This window comes from Rana temporaria, chromosome 5 (genome assembly GCF_905171775.1).
Source record: "Rana temporaria chromosome 5, aRanTem1.1, whole genome shotgun sequence".
Classification (NCBI taxonomy): Eukaryota; Metazoa; Chordata; class Amphibia; order Anura; family Ranidae; genus Rana; species Rana temporaria.
This window is the reverse complement of record NC_053493.1, coordinates 212,933,838-212,957,846: the sequence shown is the minus strand read 5'-3', so window position 1 is coordinate 212,957,846 and position 24,009 is coordinate 212,933,838. Positions and strand designations below refer to the sequence as shown.

Here is a 24,009-nt window from a genome sequence, read left to right as displayed (position 1 = left end):
GGTTATTTACATATCTAGCTTGGACATGTTTATCATATGTTATGTTTATCATAATATGAGGTGATCCACAGGTCATTGTATATTACCAGGATGTGTTATGTGGGGGAGGGGTGGATTTCTCACTTTTTATACTGTGGATCACCTCATATTATGATAAACATAACATAGCATATGATAAACATGTCCAAGCTATATATGTAAATAACCTGCCACTCAAAGCAAGGAGAGAGGAAAGGACTTTGTATTTAGACAGTGTTTTATCTGGAAGTCTGTTAATTTTCACTGAACAATAAAAGAGGATTGCTCAGAGCTGGATTAACTCTGTGTGGCAAGACTGGGCACAGATGATAGGAAATCTTATACTCTACTACATTGTGACATCCACTTTAACCTGCAAATCAAAAGGATGAGCTTCAACGTGCATATGGCACTCGCAATAATTTTTATTAATAAAATGTATCCCTAGTTAACTCCTTATAAACCTTCAGTTTAACATGTTTGGCCTCAGTTGATTTCTTCTCCCTTTATCTATGTTCCTGATGATTGTCTTTGTTTATTTCTATTTTCCTAACCATTAATATTTAAACCTTTTTTTTTTTCAATTTTTTTAACATATGTGTTTTTGTTATTCGTTTTTTTTAGTGTCACTTTGAAAAAAGCACGGTATTGGGGGGAAAAAAGCATTTAATTCACTTGTTAATAGTAGCTTTGCACCAGAATCATAATTTTTGTGTCATTTTAAACAGGAGAAAATATAGAATAAAAATGTATCTAAAGTCACAATAATTATTTTTATTTATTTATTTTTAATTATTATCGCTGACAAAACAACAATAAAGGGTAGTTTATTTTTGTCATAAAAATGTAATAATGTTTGCAAGACGCAGAGGTTGATTTACTAAAGGATAATAGGCTTATAACTTTGCAATGGGATTTTTACTTTACAAGGGCTTTAGTGAACATGGTGAAAATTCAGAACCCATAGTAACTGGCATGGGTTTTGAGTCCAATTAACACAGGGATCACCGCAGTCTAGAAAATAGAAAACTGCTGCAGATCCCCACAAGTGTGCCTCTCTCTGTTCATGCAAGTAACACATTACATTGGAATATAGGCAGGGAACTAACTATAAGCCTGGCTTTTATTAACCCCAGCAAACACAGGTTAACAGCCTTCCTTCTCCCCCTCAGGATAGTGGGGGAGCAGAGACATGCAGAGGGAGCCAGAGCAAGTGGCTCAAACTCTCCTGCTCTCTGTGCCATGTCTGGTGCAGATGCAGCATGGAAAACTATCCTGCTCTCTGTGCCATGTCTGGTGCAGATGCAGCATAGAAAAAAGAGCCGATCACTCCTAACAAAGGGGCTCACACACACTTGGTTGATAAGAAGCAGGATCTGCTTCATTTTCTCAGTTTAGAGGAATTGTTACTTCACCCTAAGGTATTTTTTTTATTGTAGCTTGGTTCTCAGAAATATCTGCAACATAAAAAAAACAGTAAAGATAGCTTGCATCTAAAAAAGGAGAAACATATTTTTTCCTCTAAACTCAGGCAGGGTTACTAAAGAAGTACAGAATATTAATTTAGAAAATAGCCAAATTGAATATGAGTTGTCAATGAGGTAAATACTTTGAATGACCAATCATGCATCAGGGCATTAAAAAACATATTTTGCCTTCCACATGACCAGATAATTGAATTGAATAGTGTACGTCTGTGCGAGGCCATGTTTACCCACATGAGGATGCACAGGTGTTTTTTGCATCCCTGTGGGAAGCAACAGCTACTTATACACAGGAAATTTGACAGTTGTGTGGGTGCAGGTACTCGACCCCAAACGGACGGCCATGCATGCTGTCAAAATGAGAAAAGCTGGTGTTACCCTGCAGCTGCTGCACCCCAATTGACATAAATGGTGCTGCCTGCACAGTGATGCTCAAAACATCTGTGCCTCCCCATGCAGACATCTACAGTCCTCGCATGGGTGTACACATATGAATGAGGCCTTATTCAGTAAGTGAAGGTTTCCGCTTGCTAAATGAACATTATCTGCTCCTTTTTAAATCAGCCCTACACTGTACATGCATTACATATCAGGTGTGCAATATTATTTTCATCAATTGCATCATTTAACAAAGGGAGTATGGCCTTGAAGCAATACCTGTACTCCAGGTCTAAGCATAACTTATTTGGCTGCTACCAATAGTTAGATCACTTCACCAATGCACCTATCACAGATATGAGACATAGTTACAGGGTGGTTCCACCTAAAACTCATTTCTAGCAATATATTCGTAAGACCCGTTACACTGCGGGTAGGCTGGCTTCTTTTTTTTTTTCCCCGTACATACCGAGATCTCGGGGGTCTCGTCCCTAGGCGGTGGGCGTTCCTATTTGATTGACGTTCCTCGGACGGGCGCATACGTGACGTCACGACTTTCCGAAAGAAGCCGAACGTCGCCGCGCAGGTGCCGTATAGAGCCGACTCTATACGGCGCCTGCGCGGCGACGTTCGGCTTCTTTCGGAAAGTCGTGACGTCACGTATGCGCCCGTCCGAGGAACGTCAATCAAATAGGAACGCCCACCGCCTAGGGACGAGACCCCCGAGATCTCGGTATGTACGGGGAAAAAAAAAAAGAAGCCAGCCTACCCGCAGTGTAACGGGTCTTACGAATATATTGCTAGAAATGAGTTTTAGGTGGAACCACCCCTTTAATAAGAAACGCACTCTGTTGCTTTAATGAAAAAGGATACAATCTATAATTCTTCCTCCTTGAATATGACCTTTCTGGCATATATTCAGTTGAATGAATTTTCCAAAACGGCTTGAATTATTATTGTAAACAGTCTTTGCATTCCCGAAGGACTCCATGATAGGACTGTGAAAAGAAGCACAAAAAACATGGTAAATTTATGTCACATTTGTTTTAGAAAGTAACCAGATTCCTCTTGTAAATCTACTCTAAAATGTTTCTTTTGTGTTGCAGTTTTTTTAGTTACACAACATTTAGCCTTTTGCCCATTGCATTATCTATGTGATAACATTCTTTACTGACTATAATTTCTATTTCCACAGCTAGTTTCCTGCATTCCATCTTACTGCCTGTCTCCTACTTCCCTAAGGTTAACAGTGCATCACAGTTAGGAAAAGCTGCAAAAACGACATTCACTGATCTTCTAGATTGTGAATTCGATCTCAGTTTTTTTTTTTTTTTTTAAAAAGACCTGACTCTTGCTAATGTTTCTTTGAATAGTTCAGCAGCAGATAAACATCTAGGGGTTAGAAATGTATCGGTATAATATCTAAAAATATAATGAATATTTAGTAAAATCATTTGCAGGAAATGTAAACCACATTCCACTAGGATAGCACTTTAACACATGCATAATAAATTCTGTGATAATAACAGTGAATATTTAATGTTGAAGCTGGCAGTGAACATTTTAACATGTAAGAAATTAGTCCAAAGAGTCCAAATCTGTCCAGGTTACCAAAATCAGTAACTGCTTCCAGCTTGAAGAAAAAAAAAATACCTTTAAGTGTATATACAAGCCAGTATATAGTTTTGGATAAAGTAGGTAAGGGTTAAAAACCCTGCTGGGTTATCTTTTGCTTTCTGTGCACCACTGGGGGAAACTATCTTTGGTTTCCTGTCCAAGAAACAAAACAGGAGGTTATGGTAAATATCCCAAAGTGGGGGGAACTACTATCTTAGACACAATCTTCACTGGAAGATTTCCTCTCACTTCTTGTTCTGGAGACAACTCTAAAAAGTTGTATTTAACTTAACTTTCTGTCTCAATGACAATGGTCACCCAAACAATTAAAAGTGTAAATCTCCCCAGAGGAGACAGAAAGAAATAAAAAATGAACGCTTCCCCACTTTATCCAAAACTGAAAAAAAGTTTGACCTATAGATGCACTTTGACAATTTTTGATAAATAACGTGAACTAGTTGCCCACAGCTCTCACTCATATTTATTAATAGGAAATCAAGGATTGCTGAAAGGGACCAACATCCTATATAATATATAAGAAAGAGAAAAAAGCAAGATGATCTTTTGAGGTGCCAACAAACAACTCTTCAATAAAATCAATATATTTTATAATTCCAAATACTTCTGCAACCACAATACACAAAAGACAAAAGCAAAAAAAAACAGTCCTCCCTTAAGACCCTCCCACAACAATAATAATAACATAGCATATCAATAAGGTAAGTAAATGGCCATGCATTAAACAAGTAACAACTAAGGTGTCTTCTGTGCGTAGGCAATCTTGCTTAATATTGATGTTTCATGGGAGTTCCCCGCTCCTTCAAGAGGTAAGGGAAGCAAGCTGTGTGGATCCAAACAAATCAAGAGGTAGGATGCAACATAGTCAGAGGCAATTCATATCTCTCCCTCCTGGCAGGTGTGGGAGTCTAAACAAGGTGGCAAAGCTCTAACCCTAAATTAAAGTATTTGTCCAAGCGCATAATTGGTCTGGAAACGGCTGCAGTAAAAGTGGGATCATTGAGTGATCACATAATCCTTGTTCTCAGCTGCATAAGAGGCTAAATCTGTACAGGGTAAGCAGGAACTGGCCAAATTTCGCTCTGTGTGTACGCCTGTCTGTTCACCAGAAGCTGGGCCAAAAGCCAAAAACCAGCATTCTGATCTGTGTATTTAAATGAGGGGGGGGGGGGGGCCTTGCAGCCCCAATTGTAAGAATACAATAGTGCTGTGAGGGGGGCATTGCTTGTGTGGATGCAGGTATCTGTCAGGTTGTTTTTTTGTTCAACCCGCTGGCTTAACTAAGAATAACTGTCCATATATACCTAGTTTCAGAAAGGGGTGGAGAAGCAGTAGTACACTGTTCTTCCCAATGAATGTCTGTGCAGGGGGGCATGTCAGCACATGTCTGATCGTTGGAGGACAGGCAGGTTGTCTGTGCTCCTATCACAGCCAGAAAACTGACCACGCTGTTATGGGTGTCCTCTCATGCCTAGCATGGGTTTAAAATAGAAAGCAGGGGCAGGTATTTCACACAAAAAAAAGAAATGCAAAGAATAGGATACTTTTTAACATGAATATTAATTTTTGGAGTAACATATTCTTTAAATAAATGACCTAATCTCAAGATATCTGTCCCTTTATTATCTATATATTTTAGTGATGGCGAACCTTTTTGAGCCCGAGAGCCCAAACTGCAACACAAAACCAACTTATTTATTTTAAAGTGCCAGTGGGTTAATAGCCGTGGTGAGAAGGTGATATATCCCAGCCACCTGTCAACTGACTTCTGAAAATTGATTGGCCATGGATTGTTTCTTAGAGGGACAGCAAAGGCTGCTGCATATGTAAATGCACCCCAACCCAGCTGCTTACCTCTGCACCTCAAAGCCCCCCTCTTTGCTTACTTCTACATGCCCTCCTCTGCTCACTATTGCACCCCCACAAAGCTGCTGACCGCTGCCTCTTTACCCCCTTTGCACCCCCTGCTCACTTTGGTACCCGATGGAACATCCAGCATGGCAGGAGCAAGAAGGACTCTCAAACCTGCTTCCATTTGTTTGCATCCACTTCTTGGGGACCATTCAGGAGATAATAGAGGGTAGAAACTGGGGGAGGGGTAGGATTTGCATATAGTCGGTCCCATTATTTACATATGAATATAGCGCTATTTACATATAAATAGTGCTCTGTTTACATGGGAAAGTCACGCTACTTCTACATGAATGCTGTGTTATTTTTTTATCAATCAGCTGCACACACTGTAGCAGCACTGGGCAGAAAATGTGACAGACTCAGGGACAGCCCTGCTGAGGAAGTTGTAACAACGCAACGCGTCCGGGGGATAGGAGCCTGAAATTTTATGTCGCTCACTGCCATTTGAGAGCCTAACCATCCGACCTTGTGATTCGATGCCCTGGTTGTATTTTAAATGCCTGATGTTCTTTGGCTAAATGTGAGTAGCCTGTGCTCTTTTATACAGTATTAAATTATCCTTGTCCAGCGGAAGCTCTTAGATTTGTGATTTATTTTTTCATGTCCGGATCCATGTGTATGGCTGACATATGAGAAATTTAATTACCATCTTGCTCCTTGGCCTGCTTTGTTGACATACCTGCCTAGCTGACCATCTGGTAACACAGTGGTCTATTGCTGAGGTGAGAGTACCCATCTTTCACTGGTGGAGGGATCACTCATAAGTTTGGTGTGCTCAATTTCACTTGGTGAAGAATCCTAGGAAGTGCCTGATTGGATCTTCAATCCTTTTGGACTTTATTGATTTTCACTTATTAATTAATTAATTTTGGTCTTGCGCTGCACTGTTTTCTTATATACTGTACTATTTTGGATTTTGTGAATGTCCTTTGGTGTCCAGCTAGCATACCGATGAATTTAAACTAGAAGTTTTTTTCACACTTATCAAACACATTTATTATTAACATAATAATATTTTACACTATTGTATGGGCTTTTATTTTTTGCGCTGATTGCACCACTGTTTTTCTAGACTCAGGGACAGGACAATTACAGGACGCTGCACTGTTCCTCTCTTTTCAGCAGCTGAAAGCTGGCAGGAGAGAGAGGGAAAGAAGCCAGCTTTCAGTTGCTGGAAGGAGAGAAACATTACAGCGTCCTGTGATTGTCCTCCTGTCCCTCTGCACCGATCCCCCTGTGTACCCCCATGTCAGGGGCCCTGAACAGAGTATTTAATAAGTGTAAAAGGTGACTGCTGAGACCATGGACAGATAGCGGCAGGCTGCAGCAGCACATTAGAATCTCACACGCCTCTAGCTTCCATTGTGGGTGTGACTTCCTCCAACCCGACAGCACCACCTCAAGACTTAAGAAATTTGTTATTAAACATTTACACTGTCTGTGACTGAACTGTTAACTAGCCTGAAGAAACTACCTTTCTGTAGAAACAACATCCCGACTGTACAACTGTAGCAAATATATCAATCTGTGAGTTTTATTCACAATATGTTTGAATCTTATGAACACATCCAACTAAAGAACATAATAGATCAATTGGGACTGCAACAGGTGGTAATGTTATCAAGCACTTTTATTTCCTTAGCGCCACAAAAGAGCTAAAAACAACATTAAATTGCAGCTTCATGTATCTTTTGTAAACCAGCGAGCAGTGTATAAGTGGACTCCATCTGGTGAAATGGAAAGGCACTACTGATATAAAGCAATACATTACCTGCTCTCTAAAATTGCTTGTTCCACACTGGCGGTCTTTACTTTTGAAGACAGTTCTAGGGAATGCTGGCTCATTGCAGACAAATACTTTAGAATGTGTTTTGTGCTCTCTGTTTTGCCTGCCCCGCTTTCACCACTGAAAAAAAAGTATATATAGTGTTAACCAAAAAAGTATACATGTGGTAAATGCAATAATGGATTATATATGACGTTTGCTCTTATAGAAACTTATACGTAAATAACCATGAACACTGTTAAAGTATATCTAAAGCCAAAACATTTAGTTTTTGTTTTTGATAGGGTATGGAAGGGTTTTAAGGGGTTGTATAGACAAAAATATTTTCCTCTTAAATTAAAGTCTGACAGTTGCTGATAAAGTAAAAAATAATGTTTTGCATTATAACTAGTTTGATACCTGTTGAAATCGAGGTGTTTTATTCACCTCCGTCACTCCTGAATCATTATTCTCACTGACTTCCTGGTTTGCGGTGCGCATTCATTCTTGCTACATAACGGCCTAATGGGAACTACAGTTCACATTAGGCCTAGCCTCCATGCCTGTGAGGGATAAGAGAGCATCTTCACACAGGGCTGTAGTCATAGGAAGGGGGTGGAAAGCAAGAAGAGGAGAGACAGGAAATGGCATTTTCAAACCTGGATTACTGTATTTTGGAGGTCAAAAGGAAAAACGAGGTAAGTGATATTTAAATGCTCTAGCTTACAGCAATCAATTGATCTAATAAAAAACGAACCTTTAGTGTTCCTTTAAGCCTTGTACACACTATGAGAAAATCCGGCAAACAATCAGCCGGTTTTCCTTAATGTTTCACAGCAAGGATAGAAATAATGTACCAAAATTCTCGTACAACAACAGATTAACTCCTGCACTTCTTCCACCCTTTACCTACTCTATTCAAAACTGAAATTAAAGGTTTATTTAGAGATACACTTTAGGTTTCAGTATGTCACTATTAATCTTAATAGTTAGTATTAGGTATAATTCCTTACGTGACACAGGGATGTTCAATTCCCATCGCCTGATGCCCGGGACATGTAGTTCAGGGTGTCGGTAAAGAAGTTATTTTTAACACTTAGCCCTGTTGTGGGCAAGCAGCAGGGTTTAGAGCCGATGGTCGGCTCTCTGGTAAAAGCAATCTGCTGGATCACTTTTACAAGCAGCAAGAGGGGACAACCCCTCCCACCACCTTCCGTGGCTGGCCTGTCCTGTTCGATCAGGACATCCGATCAACCAGCCGGCACTTCCCCAGGCTAATCATAGAGGTCCTAATCCATTTTCTAATAAAAGACAATATTTACAGTACATATACATATGATTTTGGGTGTTCAATACCGTGTCTAAAAAGTCCAATTTTCTGTGGTCTCTATTTTGTTCTGTATTATTTAGGGATGAGGCATAGTGTATCACTTTTTATGTCCATGATAGCCATGTCATGGTGACATAATGTATTAAATGTTAAATTTATAGAGGTGAACACAGACGGGGACCATTCTGTCAGCCTCTATGATATAGGAAACAGTAAATGATGAGCATACATCACTTCCAGTTTCCCTGGCGCCATTTTTAAAAATAGAAAGCATTTGCTCACACCGATCCTGGTGTGATTAAGTGCTTTTAAGTGCAGAGGAATCACTACCGTTCTACCGTGCTCACGCGCAAAGGCGAACGTATGTTACCGTCACACACGCACGCAAACAGCGATTGTCCTACACATGCGAGGTATCACCACAAACGTCAGATTATGGGCAGTAATTCTAGCACTGGACCTTCTGTATAAATCTAAAGTGGTAATCTGTAAAGGCTATTAAAGCATCTCCTTTGAATAGTTAAATGTATATTGTTTGTCTTTGGTTGTCAATTTAAAGCATTACATGTTTGGTATCTATTTACTTGGCGTAACATCATCTTTTATATTGTACCAAAAATGGGTTATTTATTGTGGGGGTTTTTTTTCTTGCATTTAAATAAAAAAAGTGTATTTAAAAAAAAAAATTGGATTTGAAAAACCGCTGCGCAAATACTGTGACATAAAAAATTGCAAAAATCCACAATTTTTTTAATAGGGCCTCTGCTTTAAAAAAAATATATAATGTTTTATTTTCTAGCTAAAAACAAAAAAAAAAACAAACAAAAAAAAGTTTAAGTCTCCATAAAGCTCCTTTCATTTTAAAATCCTCAGACATTCCTAAAAACACCTCTGCCTAATAAAAATCATCAACCCTTCATAAATTCCATCTTGGGAAAAAAAAATTTGTATCAGGGCAAGTAAATTGGGACGATTTAGTCCCTTGAACGAGTATTTTTTATTTTTTTGGTTACACACCCTTGGTGACAGCATAATACTTTCACTTTCAATAGGTCTTTCTTAAAGGTTTGAAAGATACATAGTATGACCCATACAAATGTTAAAATGTAATCAACATTGTAAAAAGGTACACAGACAGGTGCAGCTGTGAGTCATAGAAAACAATAACGGTTATGATGATAAAGATCAGGTTTACAGTAACAAAGACAGCATTATAATTTCAAAAGTACCATGATGAGTAAGATGTTATTGGTTACAGCATTCGACCAAAATCACATTTTAAACCCAAAAATAAGAGCGGTTTTACTTGCCAAAAGTATTATAAAGTAATGTACACCTGCTATGCTATATATTTACCTGGCATGAAGGGGGATGACAATTTTTTTAGAACCCATAATTCTACAAGTGTAAAATCCCACATTTCTCCTTCCGTTTGTGTGGCAAGACAGGAAAGAAAAGAAAATCTCAATGGGGACAAGGGCGATCAAAGCAAATCGAGGCTCTAACCTTTCCCCACGATAAACCAAAAACATTATGTTTAAAAAACACCACAGCATAAACATACTAGTGGAAGAAGAGTTTTTTTGGTTTAATGTGCAGAATTTATAGCACGTATATTACAATTTCATATGGTCTGTATGAGCTATAGCTTCTATTAAAAACAGGCTTTTGTTAGTTGGGGAATATGAACCACCTGTAATCTCAAATTCAACAAACCAATTTGCAGTAATCAAAACAACAGCCCAGACTAAAGCAGTCATATAATATAAAAATGACAGAGATCCGTGAATATACATACATTCCAAACTACTTGTAAACTCATATCTCATGCACTGGAGATTAAATGACTCTAGATGTAAGGAAATATGTAACACTGGCACTCTTGAGGAATTTCTTGTAAATACATTCACTGCCAAATGATCATTGACAGATCATTTAAATGATTTCTTCTTTTTTTTTTTCGTCCTTTGTGGTTGCTTTATGTTTGATATCAAGACCGCGCCATTGGAAAGGAGTCTCATAAGGAATTAATAAAGAAAGGGCAGCGCTGAGAAGAAGGGACTGAGTAATTGGCCGAATAAAAAAGCAATCTGTTACTATAAACTGGTTTGGACAGCTTTAGCCAATCACGCAGTGCAATATTGTGGTAATAAATAATCTCTTACTAAAATCTCAGTCTCTTGCAGCTTGGCGCCAGAAGGGAAATTAGAAGAGAAAACAATGCTTTTTTAACCACTGAAAAGTCAATAATGTAATTGTAAATGTACTGTGATGCAACAGGCAAACTGGAAAAGACAACAATGACCAAATATAGTTTGAAAAAGCACAAAATATGGTGGTTTGTGGTGCTAATAAAGGAACTGGTCTTGCAGATTCCACAGGGATCTTTAAAGGGATACAACAAAATTAATAGTTTTCAGCTTTAGTTTGGAGCTTATAAAAAGTACTGGCACACACATATCTGTTACTAATTGCCCTTATTACATGTTATGTTTATAATGCCCCTAAAAAATACATATTACACTAAAAAACAATAATAATTAACTTAGTCTTGTACCTAATATTTATAGGTGCAGCCTCCTGAGTATGCACTCAGGTAGGTCTAAACTTCCCTCCTGCATGCTTCTCCCTGGTGTGGTTAGTGACTTAGAAGATGCAGCCAGGATCAGTATGATGATGATGGTGATCAGCCTGCGAGTTTAAAAACAAGTAATGGGCCCAATTCCGGGCCTGTTCGCCTACCAGCAGAAACTTGCTTCCTATCTATTCTTGTTGGCCAAAAGAATGGATTGCCCAAGCTTGGAGGAAATCCCCCAGGAAGTAAGAGATCGCATGACCGCGTTGATTGTTTTTTTTTCCCACATTTTATTTTTTATTCGATTTAGAAAGAAAGGTGCACACAAACCACAACAAACATCAATTAGAGATAAACAAGCAATTAACCGCTTAAGACCCGGACCATTATGCAGGTAAAGGATCTGGCCCCTTTTTGTGATTCGGCACTGCAACGTTTTTACTGACAATTGTGCGGTCGAGCGATGTGGCTCCCAAACAGATTTGGCGCCCTTTTTTTGTCACAAATAGAGCTTCCTTTTTGTGGTATTTGATCAACTCTGCGGTTTTTATTTTTTGCGCTATAAACAAAAATAGAGCGACAATTTAAAAAAAAATGCAATATTTTTAACTTTTTGCTATAATAAATATCCCGATCCTGCAGCTGAATCAACTGGAGGAGATGGTCCTGCCACTTGCTGGTCTTTTTGGGTGCCCAGAAGCCTTCTTCACAACAATTGAACCTCTCTCCTTAACCTCCCTGGTGGTATGATTCTTTCAGAAAAAAAGGGCTGAAAGCGGTACCATTATTTGCAAGGAAATTTGGTGATTTGTACTGTAGGCCTGTAATTCTAAGGAATAACTCACTTAAATCTAATCAAACAAAAGTCTAGTAGGCATCCCGGGTATGAATTTTTTTTAAAAACAAAATGATAAATTATAATATAATAAATAATTATAAATAATTATAACAAATAATAATATAATTCTAATAAAAATTATTCAATAATGTAACCATCTCAAAATCACTGAAATTTGCTCAGTTGCAGAATTGTCGCTGTCATTACTTTTATTTTTTTATGACGAATTTCCCCACAAATCGCTATTGCACAATTCTGCAAGTGATTATAAGTTATTATCGCTGTTTTCTAGCTGCTCTAAAACCATTTTTGACATAAAGGGACACTTTTGGTTGCTATGGACAATCTACAGTTTGCAGGCAGAAAGAACAGTTTTTATTATATAAAAGTACATGTAGGACACTGGGCAGACCACTAGGGACAAGGGGGGGTGTGTATTTTTTACATACAGTACTGTAATCTATAAGATTACAGTATAATGTATGTATTGTGTTTGTTTACATTTTTGAATTTGGCACCGTTCTCCGCTCCCGTGCGTCGTAACGTCACAGGGAACGGAGATCGGTGGCACAGGAGGACACTGTGTGAATCGAGCGAGGTCCCGCTCGCTCACACAGCGCGGTGGCTTTGCTGGATCTAGGCACAAGGTAAGTAAACCAAGCCTGTGGATTCAGCGAGGCGAGCCCGAGTCTGACTCGGGGTTACCGATCGTAGCCAAAAAATCTCACCCCGAGTCACCCCTTGCAGGTAACCATGGTTAACAGAGGAAGAACAATGATTTAGTGCACCGCCCTCCTTTTACAGCTTCTAGTTTGATATTCTAACTCAATCAGCATTACAGATTAATTTCCAGCCTTGTCATCAGCACTGACACCTGTGTTAAGGAGAGAATCGCTGACATGATATCAAGTGGTTCTTTTGTGCCCGACCTGAAATACAGTGGAAATGTTTTTTTTGGGGGGGGGGGGATTAAGTTAAATTTCATGGCAAAGAGGGACTTTGCAATTAATTGCAATTCACTCTTCATAACGTTCTGGAGTATATACAAACTTCCATCATAAAAACTAAGGCAGCAGACTTTGTGAAAATTTATATTTGTGCCATTCTCAAAACTTTTGGCCAGGGCTGTATTTTACAAAGTGCCCCAGCTAAGAGCTAGTTTGCTGCTTCTTTTTGTCATTTTTCTAAAGGCAGAATATCTTGTTAAGAAGACTGAAAACAAGGGGATAAGATTTTAGCCAGATACTTTGCAACATTTTATTTGATGCTTCGGTCAATGCTGCTGACAAGGATTGAGGGGGAACACTTAGCAGATATTCCTAACAGATGTCTATCTTGGGGGAAATAACAGAGATCAGCTGCAAAGAATACATTCAGAAAAAGTCCAGGCATGGCTGGAAAGGACCTACAGACACTTGAAGGTTCCACCATATATTGTAAACTGTTGGGTGAGAGCAGGGGTCTTGAGACTGTCTAAGCAAATGGCCAGTTTACTGTCCTTCAGACTTATGGAGGGCCAGAGTTTGGCCACTGGGAGTAGAATATATGCTGGCATCAATGGTAGTAAAAAATGCACCTCTTTGGTATTAGAGGAAGGAATAGTGGCCCATTGTTGGTGTCAATGGAAGGAGTAGTACCTCCTTTGCTGATGTCAGTAACAATTATGCCCCATTGTTGGTGTCAGTGGGAGGAATAGTGCCTTGCATCAGTCAAAGGAAAAGTGCCCCATGAGCCGGATATAGGCAAGCAAAGGGCTGCATCTGGCCACTGGGTAGCAGTTTGGAGACCACTGGATTAGAAAAATGTTCTGACATGATTGTAACCACCATGCATTATTGAAAAGCATGCTTACCATATAGCTAACTATGGCCCTTGCAGCCGGAATAACTATTGCGATTTACAAAAAGCACAAGGTATGGAAATTATAGACCATTGAATGCAGGCCTTTATTCCTAGATGTTTCTAGTTGTGCACGAATGGTGATAAATAGGAATGAATGTCTAGATGTGTTCTGGACCCAGAGACTGGAATGCACATGCATTTTACATGCACACTGCATTTGTTATTTCTGTACACCAGAGCAAGGAATCCCTGCAGCACAATTTGAAATTAAGGGGTCAGCAAGCAAGCTTACAGATTTAGTAAATCAGGTTCTCTACCTACACACATGTACAATGAACTACAACACCCAGACAGTGAAGCAATCAGAAAAACAAAAGCATAGCCAATACTCATGTGTGCCTCCAGCACATGCACAGGCCTCCAGCCTTCAGCACATGCTTCAGAACATAGATTACTGGCCATCTGTGATACCACAAGAACAAAAAAAAAAAGAAAGAAAACAAAACAAAGCAAAACAAGCCAAAAAACAAGAAAAGGAATTCAGCCATTAAATCTAAGGACTTGTAGCTTGCAGTATATAAAATTGTTGTTCTTGGGTTGAAAAGATCAAAAAGTCTGCTATTTACTGTCTTTATGTCTGTGAGTATATATATGTAAGAAATATGCATGCACACAGAGAAATCAAATCAGAGTTTTTAAAATACCTATTTCCTTGCATTGTGCTTACAACAGAAGTATATTTTCAACAAGCAAAGCAATAAAAAAAGAACTGAATGTAGGTATATGAGTTTAATGTTTACACCTATATTTCGTCTTATTCCACTACTGCAGCATATATCACAATTTAGACTTTTAAAGTAAAGTATATGAAATACTCAAACACGATCAAAAAGATGTAAGATATTTTATGACCACAAGGGGGCACAAACTGTTTAAATGTATCAAGCATTCATTGAAAAAGCGGAACTGATTTTACACATTTAATTTCTGTTTAATTTAAGGATTGCATTTCATTGAAGGATATCAGTGTTATCTTAGGACAAACCATACCCAGGAAGCCAGCTAACCAACATAGCTGTTCTCAGCAACTACGCTTTGGGTTGTGGGTAAAAATCAGAGCCCCGGAAGCTTGGGATCACACAGGGAGAGCATGTTAGAGCCCTTAGATAAGGTCCCTGGTAGGAATCAAAGTCACAATAGCAGTGCTAAAAGGTGCCAGCCACTTACTGATAATAATTTGCTACGTTATTATATTAGTTACACCTAATGTGTTTTTTCTTCAGCTTTTTGATAGAGCAAGGATAGGTTAAAACCTTTACTACCCTTTATGGCTCCCCAGCGACAACATTTTATTAGAACTGGAAATGAAAGGAAATCTCCATGAGGTATAAAGAAAGCAGTAAAACACTCTTTTTTTTAAGCGTAGAGCGTATGGTAGGGCTAGAGCTGTCTGCATCCCTGTTGAAGGTTTTTTTTTCACATTTCCTGTCTGGGTAACAATGTTGTCACTGGGACAGGAAGCAGTGTTAATTCCGTTGATTAAAAAAACTTCATCATAGTTTTTTCGTTAGCATGTATTCAGTGATGAAAACTAAATAAGCATAAAATTCTGTTTCAATTCAGATGACTAAAATATGACAAAAGCTACAATGGCATTTTACTTAAAAAAAAAAACAATGACTAATGCCGCATCCGATGGACTTGTTTCATCGGAAATTCCGATCGTGTGTGGGCCCCATCGGACTTTTTTCCATCGGAGAAAAGAACGTTTTAAATTCTTCCGATGGAAAAAAATCCGATGGGAAATTCCGATTGTCTGTGTGGAATTCCATCGGAGAAAAATCCACGCATGCTCAGAATCAAGTCGACGCATGCTTGGAAGCATTGAACTTCATTGTTCTCTGCTCGTCGTAGTGTTTTACATCACCGCATTTTGGACGGTCGGAATTTAGTCTGAAAGTGTGAGTGCAAGACAGCTTTAACGGAATTCCGATGAAAAAATCCATTGCGTTTTAGACCATCGGATACTCCGATCGTGTTTTTACGCTGCATAAGGCTCCATATACACAGGACGTTTTTACAACTGCTCCTGAAAGATTTAACTTGACAGATAGTAACCCATGATTAAAATGGCCATTTAGCCGCGTTTAGATGCCGCGTTTAGCCACGTTTGCGTCTAGAAGCATTTGGAAAAAAATCAGCTTTGATCGGGTCCCCGATGTAGTAACTCGGAAGCAACGTCACTTCCGGTTTACTCGGCTGCCAATGGCGGCGATTTAAAAAAAATCTGCAGTATTTCAAAATTCAGATTTTGGCATTTTGAATACTTCTATGTGCAAAGGAGGGATTTGGGGTCTTTTAGACCCCAGATCCTTCATAAAGAGTACCTGTCCCTGACTATTTCTGTCACAAGGAATGTTTATATTCCTTGTGACAGCAATAAAAGTGATCGGATTTTTTTTTTAAAGTGTAAAAAAAAAAGGAAAGAAAAGAAAATAATTAAGATTTTTTTTTTTAAAGCGTCCCCATTCCTGCATGCCAAATAAACGCAAAAGAAAACGCATAAGTAAGTCGCGCCCGCAAATATAAACAGTGTTCAAATTACACGTGAGGTATTGCCGCAATTGTCAGAGCGAGAGCAATAATTATAAACTTTTAATGGTTACAATTTTAAAGCGTCGCCTAAGAAGATTTTTAAGTAGTTTGTCAGCATTCAACGAGTGTACACAATTTTAACCTGTAACATGTGAGGTATAAAATGTACTCTATTTAAATTGGGCTAGCTTTACTGTTTCATTTTTAAATTTCAGTGAAGTGTATTGCACTTAAAAGACTGCTGAGCAAATACCGTGTGACATAAAATATACAGCTGCCATTTTATTCTCCAGAATCTTTGCTAATTATATATATATATATATATATATAAATCTTTGGGGTTCTAAGTAATTTACTAGCAAATACTGATTTTAACTTATAAACAAGTGTCAAAAATAGGCTTGGTCCAGAAGTAGTAAAGTTTCACTTTTGTTTGTCAAAAAGCAATATTTTTGTTTATGATACTGGAGATTTTAGTCGACTAAAATGTACTGAACATTTTAGTCAACTAAAATACAACTAAAACAATTCAGATGACTAAGATACGAATAAAACTGAATTGGCATGTTATGACTAAAACTAAATCAAAATTTGATGTCAAAATTAACACGGAAGTGAACCGAAATCACTATACCAACTTTGTTTGGAAATATTAGTTATTACAATGTTCTACAGGCCATTTTGGATTATAATTATGTGTTAACGGGATGTTCAAAACATTTCAAAGCTACCTTCACAGTGATAGTTTTTCAAATAAATGAACTCTATGGGCATTTAAGTGCTTGTCTGCTTAATGTGGTGTCAACTGATTTTCTTGTGTTCTGTTAAACTTCTAAAAGAAACAAAATCTTATTATTAAAATAATATTATAGGAAATCATGGCATTAAAAATGTCTAAAATTATGTTATTTTTTAGTTTTAAAATACCCAATTGTCTGTTCTTGTGAGGCAAAAAATATACACCAATAAATAGGAACTTTGAACTATGGGGGGAAATGCATGAATTTTGTCAGTCTGCATGTGCATGGTCCTGGACTGGGTTGAGATTTAAAAATACTTCCCGCTCTTCTCTAGTGGTGGTGGGCAGGTGGGTTTGGTATTGACACTATCAGTGTCCATGGGCATTACTAGGCGCATATCCAAGAAGACCCACTCCACCACCAGTATTTATGTAAGTCAGTAGAACTATGGGGTGTAAATGGAACAGATAGGTGCGAATTCATCAGCCAGCCAGGATAGGAAACGGCTGTGTGATGCTGAATGTCACTCAGCCAGATGTATACTAGAACAGAATTTCACTTTAAGGGTTTTTGTATGCATGTAAGGGGACATAAATAGTTAGAAAATAAAGCAATGCTATCAGGATGCACTTTGTAAGAGAAGATAAGTATCAAAAATATATTTGGAGTTCTGTGTAGAATGGACAACAATTTCAAGATTTTTATTGCTGTATATTTCCTGTTGTAACCCCGAGCAGGAAGTGAACAGAACCCCTTCAGAAGGAATATAGACAGTAGCACTCTTTTAATTTGTTTCATTTGATTGGGAAGAGCTAAAACCTAGGTATCTGCTGCCCGTATGTTCCCAATGAGATTCCCTTACTGTGTTTAAAGTAGTTCTAGAGCCTTATTTTTTTTTTACCTTAATGCATTCTATGCATTAACCCATGGGTCTTCAAACTATGGCCCTCCAGTTGTTCAGGAACTACAATTCCCATCATGCCTAGTCATGTCTGTGAATGTCAGTGCATTACAAGGCCTCATGGGATGTGTAGTTCTACAACAGCTGGAGGGCCGTAGTTTGAGGATCCCTGCATTAACCCTTCTGGCGGTATTCCCGAGTGTGGCTCGGGGTTAAATTTCAGTAACATTAGCAGTAACCCCGGGCCAAACTCGGGATTGCAGAATCCTGGTACAGCGTACTTACCTTGTCACCCGGATCCTGTAATGTCCCCCCACTGTGTCCTCCACCGGATCATCTGCCCGATGCTCTGTGTGCCAGGCTCCGTTCCCTGCGAGTGTCGCAACGCATGGAGGTGGAGCCCGGTGGCAAATTCAAAAAGTACACAAAACATAACACATACAGTGCACATACAGTACACTATAATCTTACAGATTACATTACTGTATCAAATTATTTCACCTCCCTTTTGTCCCTAGTGCTTTGTCCAGTGCCCTTTTATAATATATATACTGTTCTTTCTGCCTGGAAACTTGAGATTGTCCATGGCAACCAAAAAGTGCCCCTTTATGTCAAAAGTGGTTTTAGACCAGATAAAAAATAGCAATAGCTTGCTATGGGGCACTCATCGAAGAGGAGGAGCCAAGCGTGCCAGTGGAGGACCCCAGGAGAGAAGGATTGGGGCTGCTGTGTGCAAAACTATTGCACAGAGCAGTTAGTTATAACATTATTATTATTCTAATAAAAAAAATTAAGTTTAATGTCACTTTAATATAACCAGGCCAAGTTGTAGATAGCAGACAAAAATAAAACATAATAGAGGTTTTAATCCATTCTCCACTTTATGCAATACAACAGCAAAAAGTGTTGCCTAGAGTGCTTCTTTATTTATCACATATTAATCATACTAATCAGATATAAACTACTACTGCTACTTTTAATACTGCTGCTGATACTACTGCTACTACTACAACTACCACTATTATTAATAATACTAATTATTGCATCAATGGACCTTACCTTATGAGAACACATTGGTTGTCATGTCTTTTCCATAAGCAACGGTAACACTCATTGGCCACAGCAAAGATGTGAGGTGGTATTTCTCCCATGTGATGTCTGCTATACAACTCTGATGTGTTTTGGTCATATAAACCAGGAATCAATTTGTAAGGGTTCACAGAAGTCAATATAGAGCCAATATATGTCTGAAAAACAAAAGATAGGAAAACTATTTAAAGAACTTCAGCCATAAACATCAAAAGATAAATTAAGATAGAGTAGAATGATTACTGGAAAGGATGGGAAGGGATATTTATTATTATGACAGGTATTTATACAGCACTGACAATTTACACAGTGATTTGCATCTATATTGTACATTCTTTTTTTATCAATAACAATTTTATTGGTCAATGGTTCCAATGTACATAACATACAGCCACATAGAGCCGCAGGCCCGCAGTGGGAACATAAAGAATAAACACCGTAACAGTAGCCTAGGGCGTTCATGTTATCTCTGACTAGCAGTTGCAAGTATGCCAGCTTGCCTATTAAAACCAGTGCCGCCAACATGGCGAAGTGCAAGCTGGCCATTGTCCTTCCGGACTAACCACATGTTATGGCTATACTAAGCAGTAGACTTAACTTCTAAGTATCAAAGCAACCGGAGACACTAGGGGTCTTCAAAGAGAAAAGGAAAGAAAAGAGGGGATATATTGTACATTCTTATCAGTCCCTGTACTCAAGAACTTGAAAACAAAAAGCTAGTGTTAAAATAAAACTAAATAGCTGCTCCCCAAAAAGTGTAGATAATCTACTGAATTGGAAAGAAATAGTGATAGGGGGCTCTAGATGTAGGATAAATAACCAACTGTGTTAAAGTGTCAGTGATAACTTTAAAAGGATATACCAAATAACCCAGAAGTGACGTGACCGCAAAGTGTCTCGAAGTATGTTTTGTTTTACAATGTCATCAGGAAGCGTTCCGGGTCACTAGGTAGAAGACACTAAATACCATGGAATTCATTTTTCTATTTTTATCTAGATTAATTACTTCATTATATTATTAGGCTCAGGTCCTTCTATTTCTGATTTTTACTATAGATTGTGGGTTATATATTTTATCAATGGTATTGAATGACATTATTTATTGTACACCTCTCAACGGGGGATATTTGAATGGGAGGGAATGAGTTAGGTGGAGATTAACAACCCCACCAATCACATTCCACATCCATGGTATTTAGTGTCTTCTACTTAGTAACAATGGAGGAGAGAAGGATGCAAATATACAAGTCTCCTGATTTATCCCTAAGAATATCCAAGCAAGCACCATTGGACCTTCTTTTTAGATAAAGAGGTCATGGCTGTCTGGTGAAAAGGACATCCAATTTGAGAACATTGGGTGCGTGGTTTGAGTATATTACCAAGTGGTGGGGGAACCTTTTCACGATATCAGTTTATTGAAGATATTTCACTGAAGACTATATGGACTCTCCAAAGGACATTTGAACTGTTATTGTTTATTATTTGTTTTCAGCATTTTGCACGTCCATGTATCTGTTATATGTCGTCTTATTTGGTATATACTTTTTATGTTATTGTTGACCCTTTAACACAGTTGGTTATACAGGTGAAACTTTGAATTTTGTGCAAAAGTTCATTTATTTCACTAATGCAACCTAAAAGGTGAAACTAATATATGAGATAGATTACATGAAAAGCAAGATAGTTAAAGCTGTGATTTGTCATCATTGTGATGATTACGGCTTCAAGCTCATGAAAACCCCAAATCCAAATACACAATCTCCGAAAATTCTAATCAGCTAAGTAAGCCATAACACCTGAAAAGGGTTTCTGAGCCTTTAAATGGTCTCTCAGTCTGGTTCAGTAGGAATCACAATCATGGGAAAGACTGCTGACCTGATAGTTGTGCAGAAAACCATCATTGACACCCTCCGTAAGGTTTCACCTTTTAAGTTGCATTAGTGAAATAAATGAACTTTTGCACGATATTCAACATTTTCGCGTTTCGCCTGTATATCATACATCTAGTGTCCCATATCACTATTTCTTTCCTTCCCTCAAGGAGCTTACAATCTAAGGTCACCCACATTCATGAATACACATACTAGGGTCACTTTAGACAGCAGTCAATTAACCTAATATCTCTGGATTGTGGGAGGAAACCAGAGTACCCACCGGAAACCCATGCAGGCACAGAGAGAACATACAAACTCCAGTCAGGTAGTGCCATGTTTGGGATTCGAACCGATGACCCTCAATTATTTAGGGTAAACACAGCCATGGGCTGATTGTTACCTAATGTCTAAAATAACTGAATGACCTTCCCAGTGTCCCTGGTTGGATTTTTTTGGTTAAACGCCTGTTGTTATTTCACAATCAGGACTATTCCAGGGGTATACGGTTGCTATTCCCTGTTCAGGATCAGAGCGATCTTTTACAGAATGATTCTTGTTTGCTTTTAGAGTCATGCAAATTTAAGAAAATGTTAAATAATGAAACTAATGAAAGATTTTTCATTAAATAGTGGTAGCACCCCAAAACCATGTAATATGCATACAAATTACAGTAAGCACACACCATTATACAAATACATAATACAAAACTTGTAAACAATCAACCCTGCCAGCATGCAAAGGGGACCTAATTTTTTTTTCCAGACATATAGACAAGGCATGTGGTCTCCCTTTAAATGAGCCAATGTATGCAACTTAAACCTTGCTCTCATGTGCATGACTCTTTTTTGCTGTGTTTAGAAAACACACAGGATATCCTTATGCCCTGTACACACGATCAGTCCAAACTTATGAAAACGGACTGAAGTTCAGTTTCATCAGTTCACCGATGAAGCAGACTGATGGTCTGATGTGCGTACACACCATCAGTTCAAAAACCGATCGAGTCCAACACGGTGACGTAAAACACGACGTGCTAAAAAAACGAAGTTCAATGCTTCCAAGCATGCGTTGACTTGATTCTGAGCATGCGCGGGTTTTGAACCGATGCTTTTGCGTACTAACCATCGGTTTTGACCGATCGGTCAGGCGTCCATCAGTCCAATTTTAAAGCAAGTTCTAAAACTTTGGTCTGAAGGACAAAAGTCCGATGGGGCATACACACGGTAGGTTTGGACTGATGAAACTGAACTTCAGTCCGTTTTCATCAGTTTGGACTGATCTTGTGTACAAGGCCTTAGATTCCCTGTATGAGTCTGTATTTCTCAAAAGACTGTGCCTTTAGGGAGGTTTGGGAAAACTCTGGGGAAGCTTGTTCTCAGTTTAAATATTTCTGCATATAGTTAGAGCTATACTGTATTTATGTCCACATGTTGCTGCTCCCATTGACTAGGGTAAGACCACGTGTTATAGAGACGCCCTGGTATGGCATGTGACTTTCACAAAAAGTGTCAAAATTTATCCCGCTGAGATTTCCACCGCCATTGTTTTCTGCCATTGTGTTTTTTTAATTTTATATTTTGTAAAGCACACATATGACAGTACCAGAGAAAAAAAAATCCTATTTGCAATTATTTTCTGAGCTCTGTTAGACCCAGAAAAAGGTTGTGGTTTACGAAGGCTGAAAACTCAACCACTTTTCCAGCAGCATTTACATTCCCAGATCATATCATCTGCATTTCCTGACCATAGGATGAGGCTAGATTTAGCTTTTGACAGGATGGCAGCTCTACATAAGTACTCTGGAAAAATATGGTAAAGTGAGGAATGATATCTGAAAATGCTACTTTTTTTGTATTTTCTTTATTTCTGTTAGGGACAGACTTATTCCCTTTCTGCTTGTTTTTCTCATATTTCACTCATCTGGTTGTTAGCCATTACTTTCTTTGATGTCAAAGCTGGAGAACAACAAATATGTCTTTCTATTTTTGAAATGTTTTCTGTCCAGTAAAGCCACACACAGAATTTTCCGCAGTCTCAGATTTCAAAACTGGATGTTCTACCACTTTACTTAACTATATTTCACTTAATCTTTGTGGTACAACCATCAAACTCTATAAATGGCAGTCTACACATGCTTAAAATTTCCTTTTCTTTTACAGTAGAGCATTTAACACATCTGTAGCTTGTTTGTGATTCAATGTGTAAAGTATCCATACAGGTAAGTACTTGTTCCTGTAAATACTATGCAATCCTTATAAATTTAAAGTGTAAATGTCCACATAGTAAACATCAAGTAGAATTTCTTTGTGGTCTCCAAGGCCAACTAATTGCATTTTACAGTTCCATTCACCAAATTACAGGTAAGCTAATTAGTATGCCTACTGCGTTTGCGATTTGCAACTGAGCATGTACAGCCTGACCCCAGTAACTCTGTCTTATCCGGACATGTTTTAGAGACAGTGCAAGAAGGAGAGGATCAGTGAAGACAGGATCAAACAGCCTTTTTACCCAATGCAGATGATTAACCACAGTGAGTATAACAAGCATGTGTTACTGCATATACAGACTGATTTTACTGTTGTGGGTTTAGTAACACTTTAATTGAATAAGCTGAAATTAGTTGATTGGCTACCATGCACAGCTGCACCAGATTTATTTTTTTTGTTCCATACATTTTCACCAGATTTTGCACTTTCCAGGTTTAGAAAATTTCCCCCAATGTTCCTGTAGCTTTGTCACAAGGCATGCATACACCAAACTGCCATAGGAAATAATAACTGTCCACTTTATTTTCCATAGACAGTTATTATTCTCGATTATTGGACCTTTATATATGTGGCTTATCAAAAGCTAATCGAATGCTTGACATTATAAGCATTGACAGGCCCTAGGTATGCAGTAGCGGTGAAAACTAAAATTTGTTTGCATCTGGGTGGAGACTGGGTGGAGTTGGGTCTGTTTGTTTACACTGTATCTGTGCTCAGAAGATGGACTTTAAATTATATTCGTAACAAGCAATAAAAAAGATTTA

At 38.3% G+C, this 24,009-nt stretch overlaps 1 protein-coding gene across 1 annotated transcript in view; it reads right to left on the bottom strand.

Moving 5' to 3' along the window:
* LOC120940588 (unconventional myosin-X-like) overlaps positions 1-24,009 on the bottom strand; it is a 287,319-nt gene that overhangs the window by 141,406 nt on the left and 121,904 nt on the right. Inside the window, exons 4-6 of the mRNA XM_040353535.1 lie at positions 19,075-19,262; positions 7,201-7,335; positions 2,754-2,878 (exon numbers count right to left, since the gene is read on the bottom strand). Coding sequence (XP_040209469.1) covers positions 2,754-2,878; positions 7,201-7,335; positions 19,075-19,262 — 448 coding nt within the window. The remainder of the gene's footprint in view (positions 1-2,753; positions 2,879-7,200; positions 7,336-19,074; positions 19,263-24,009) is intronic.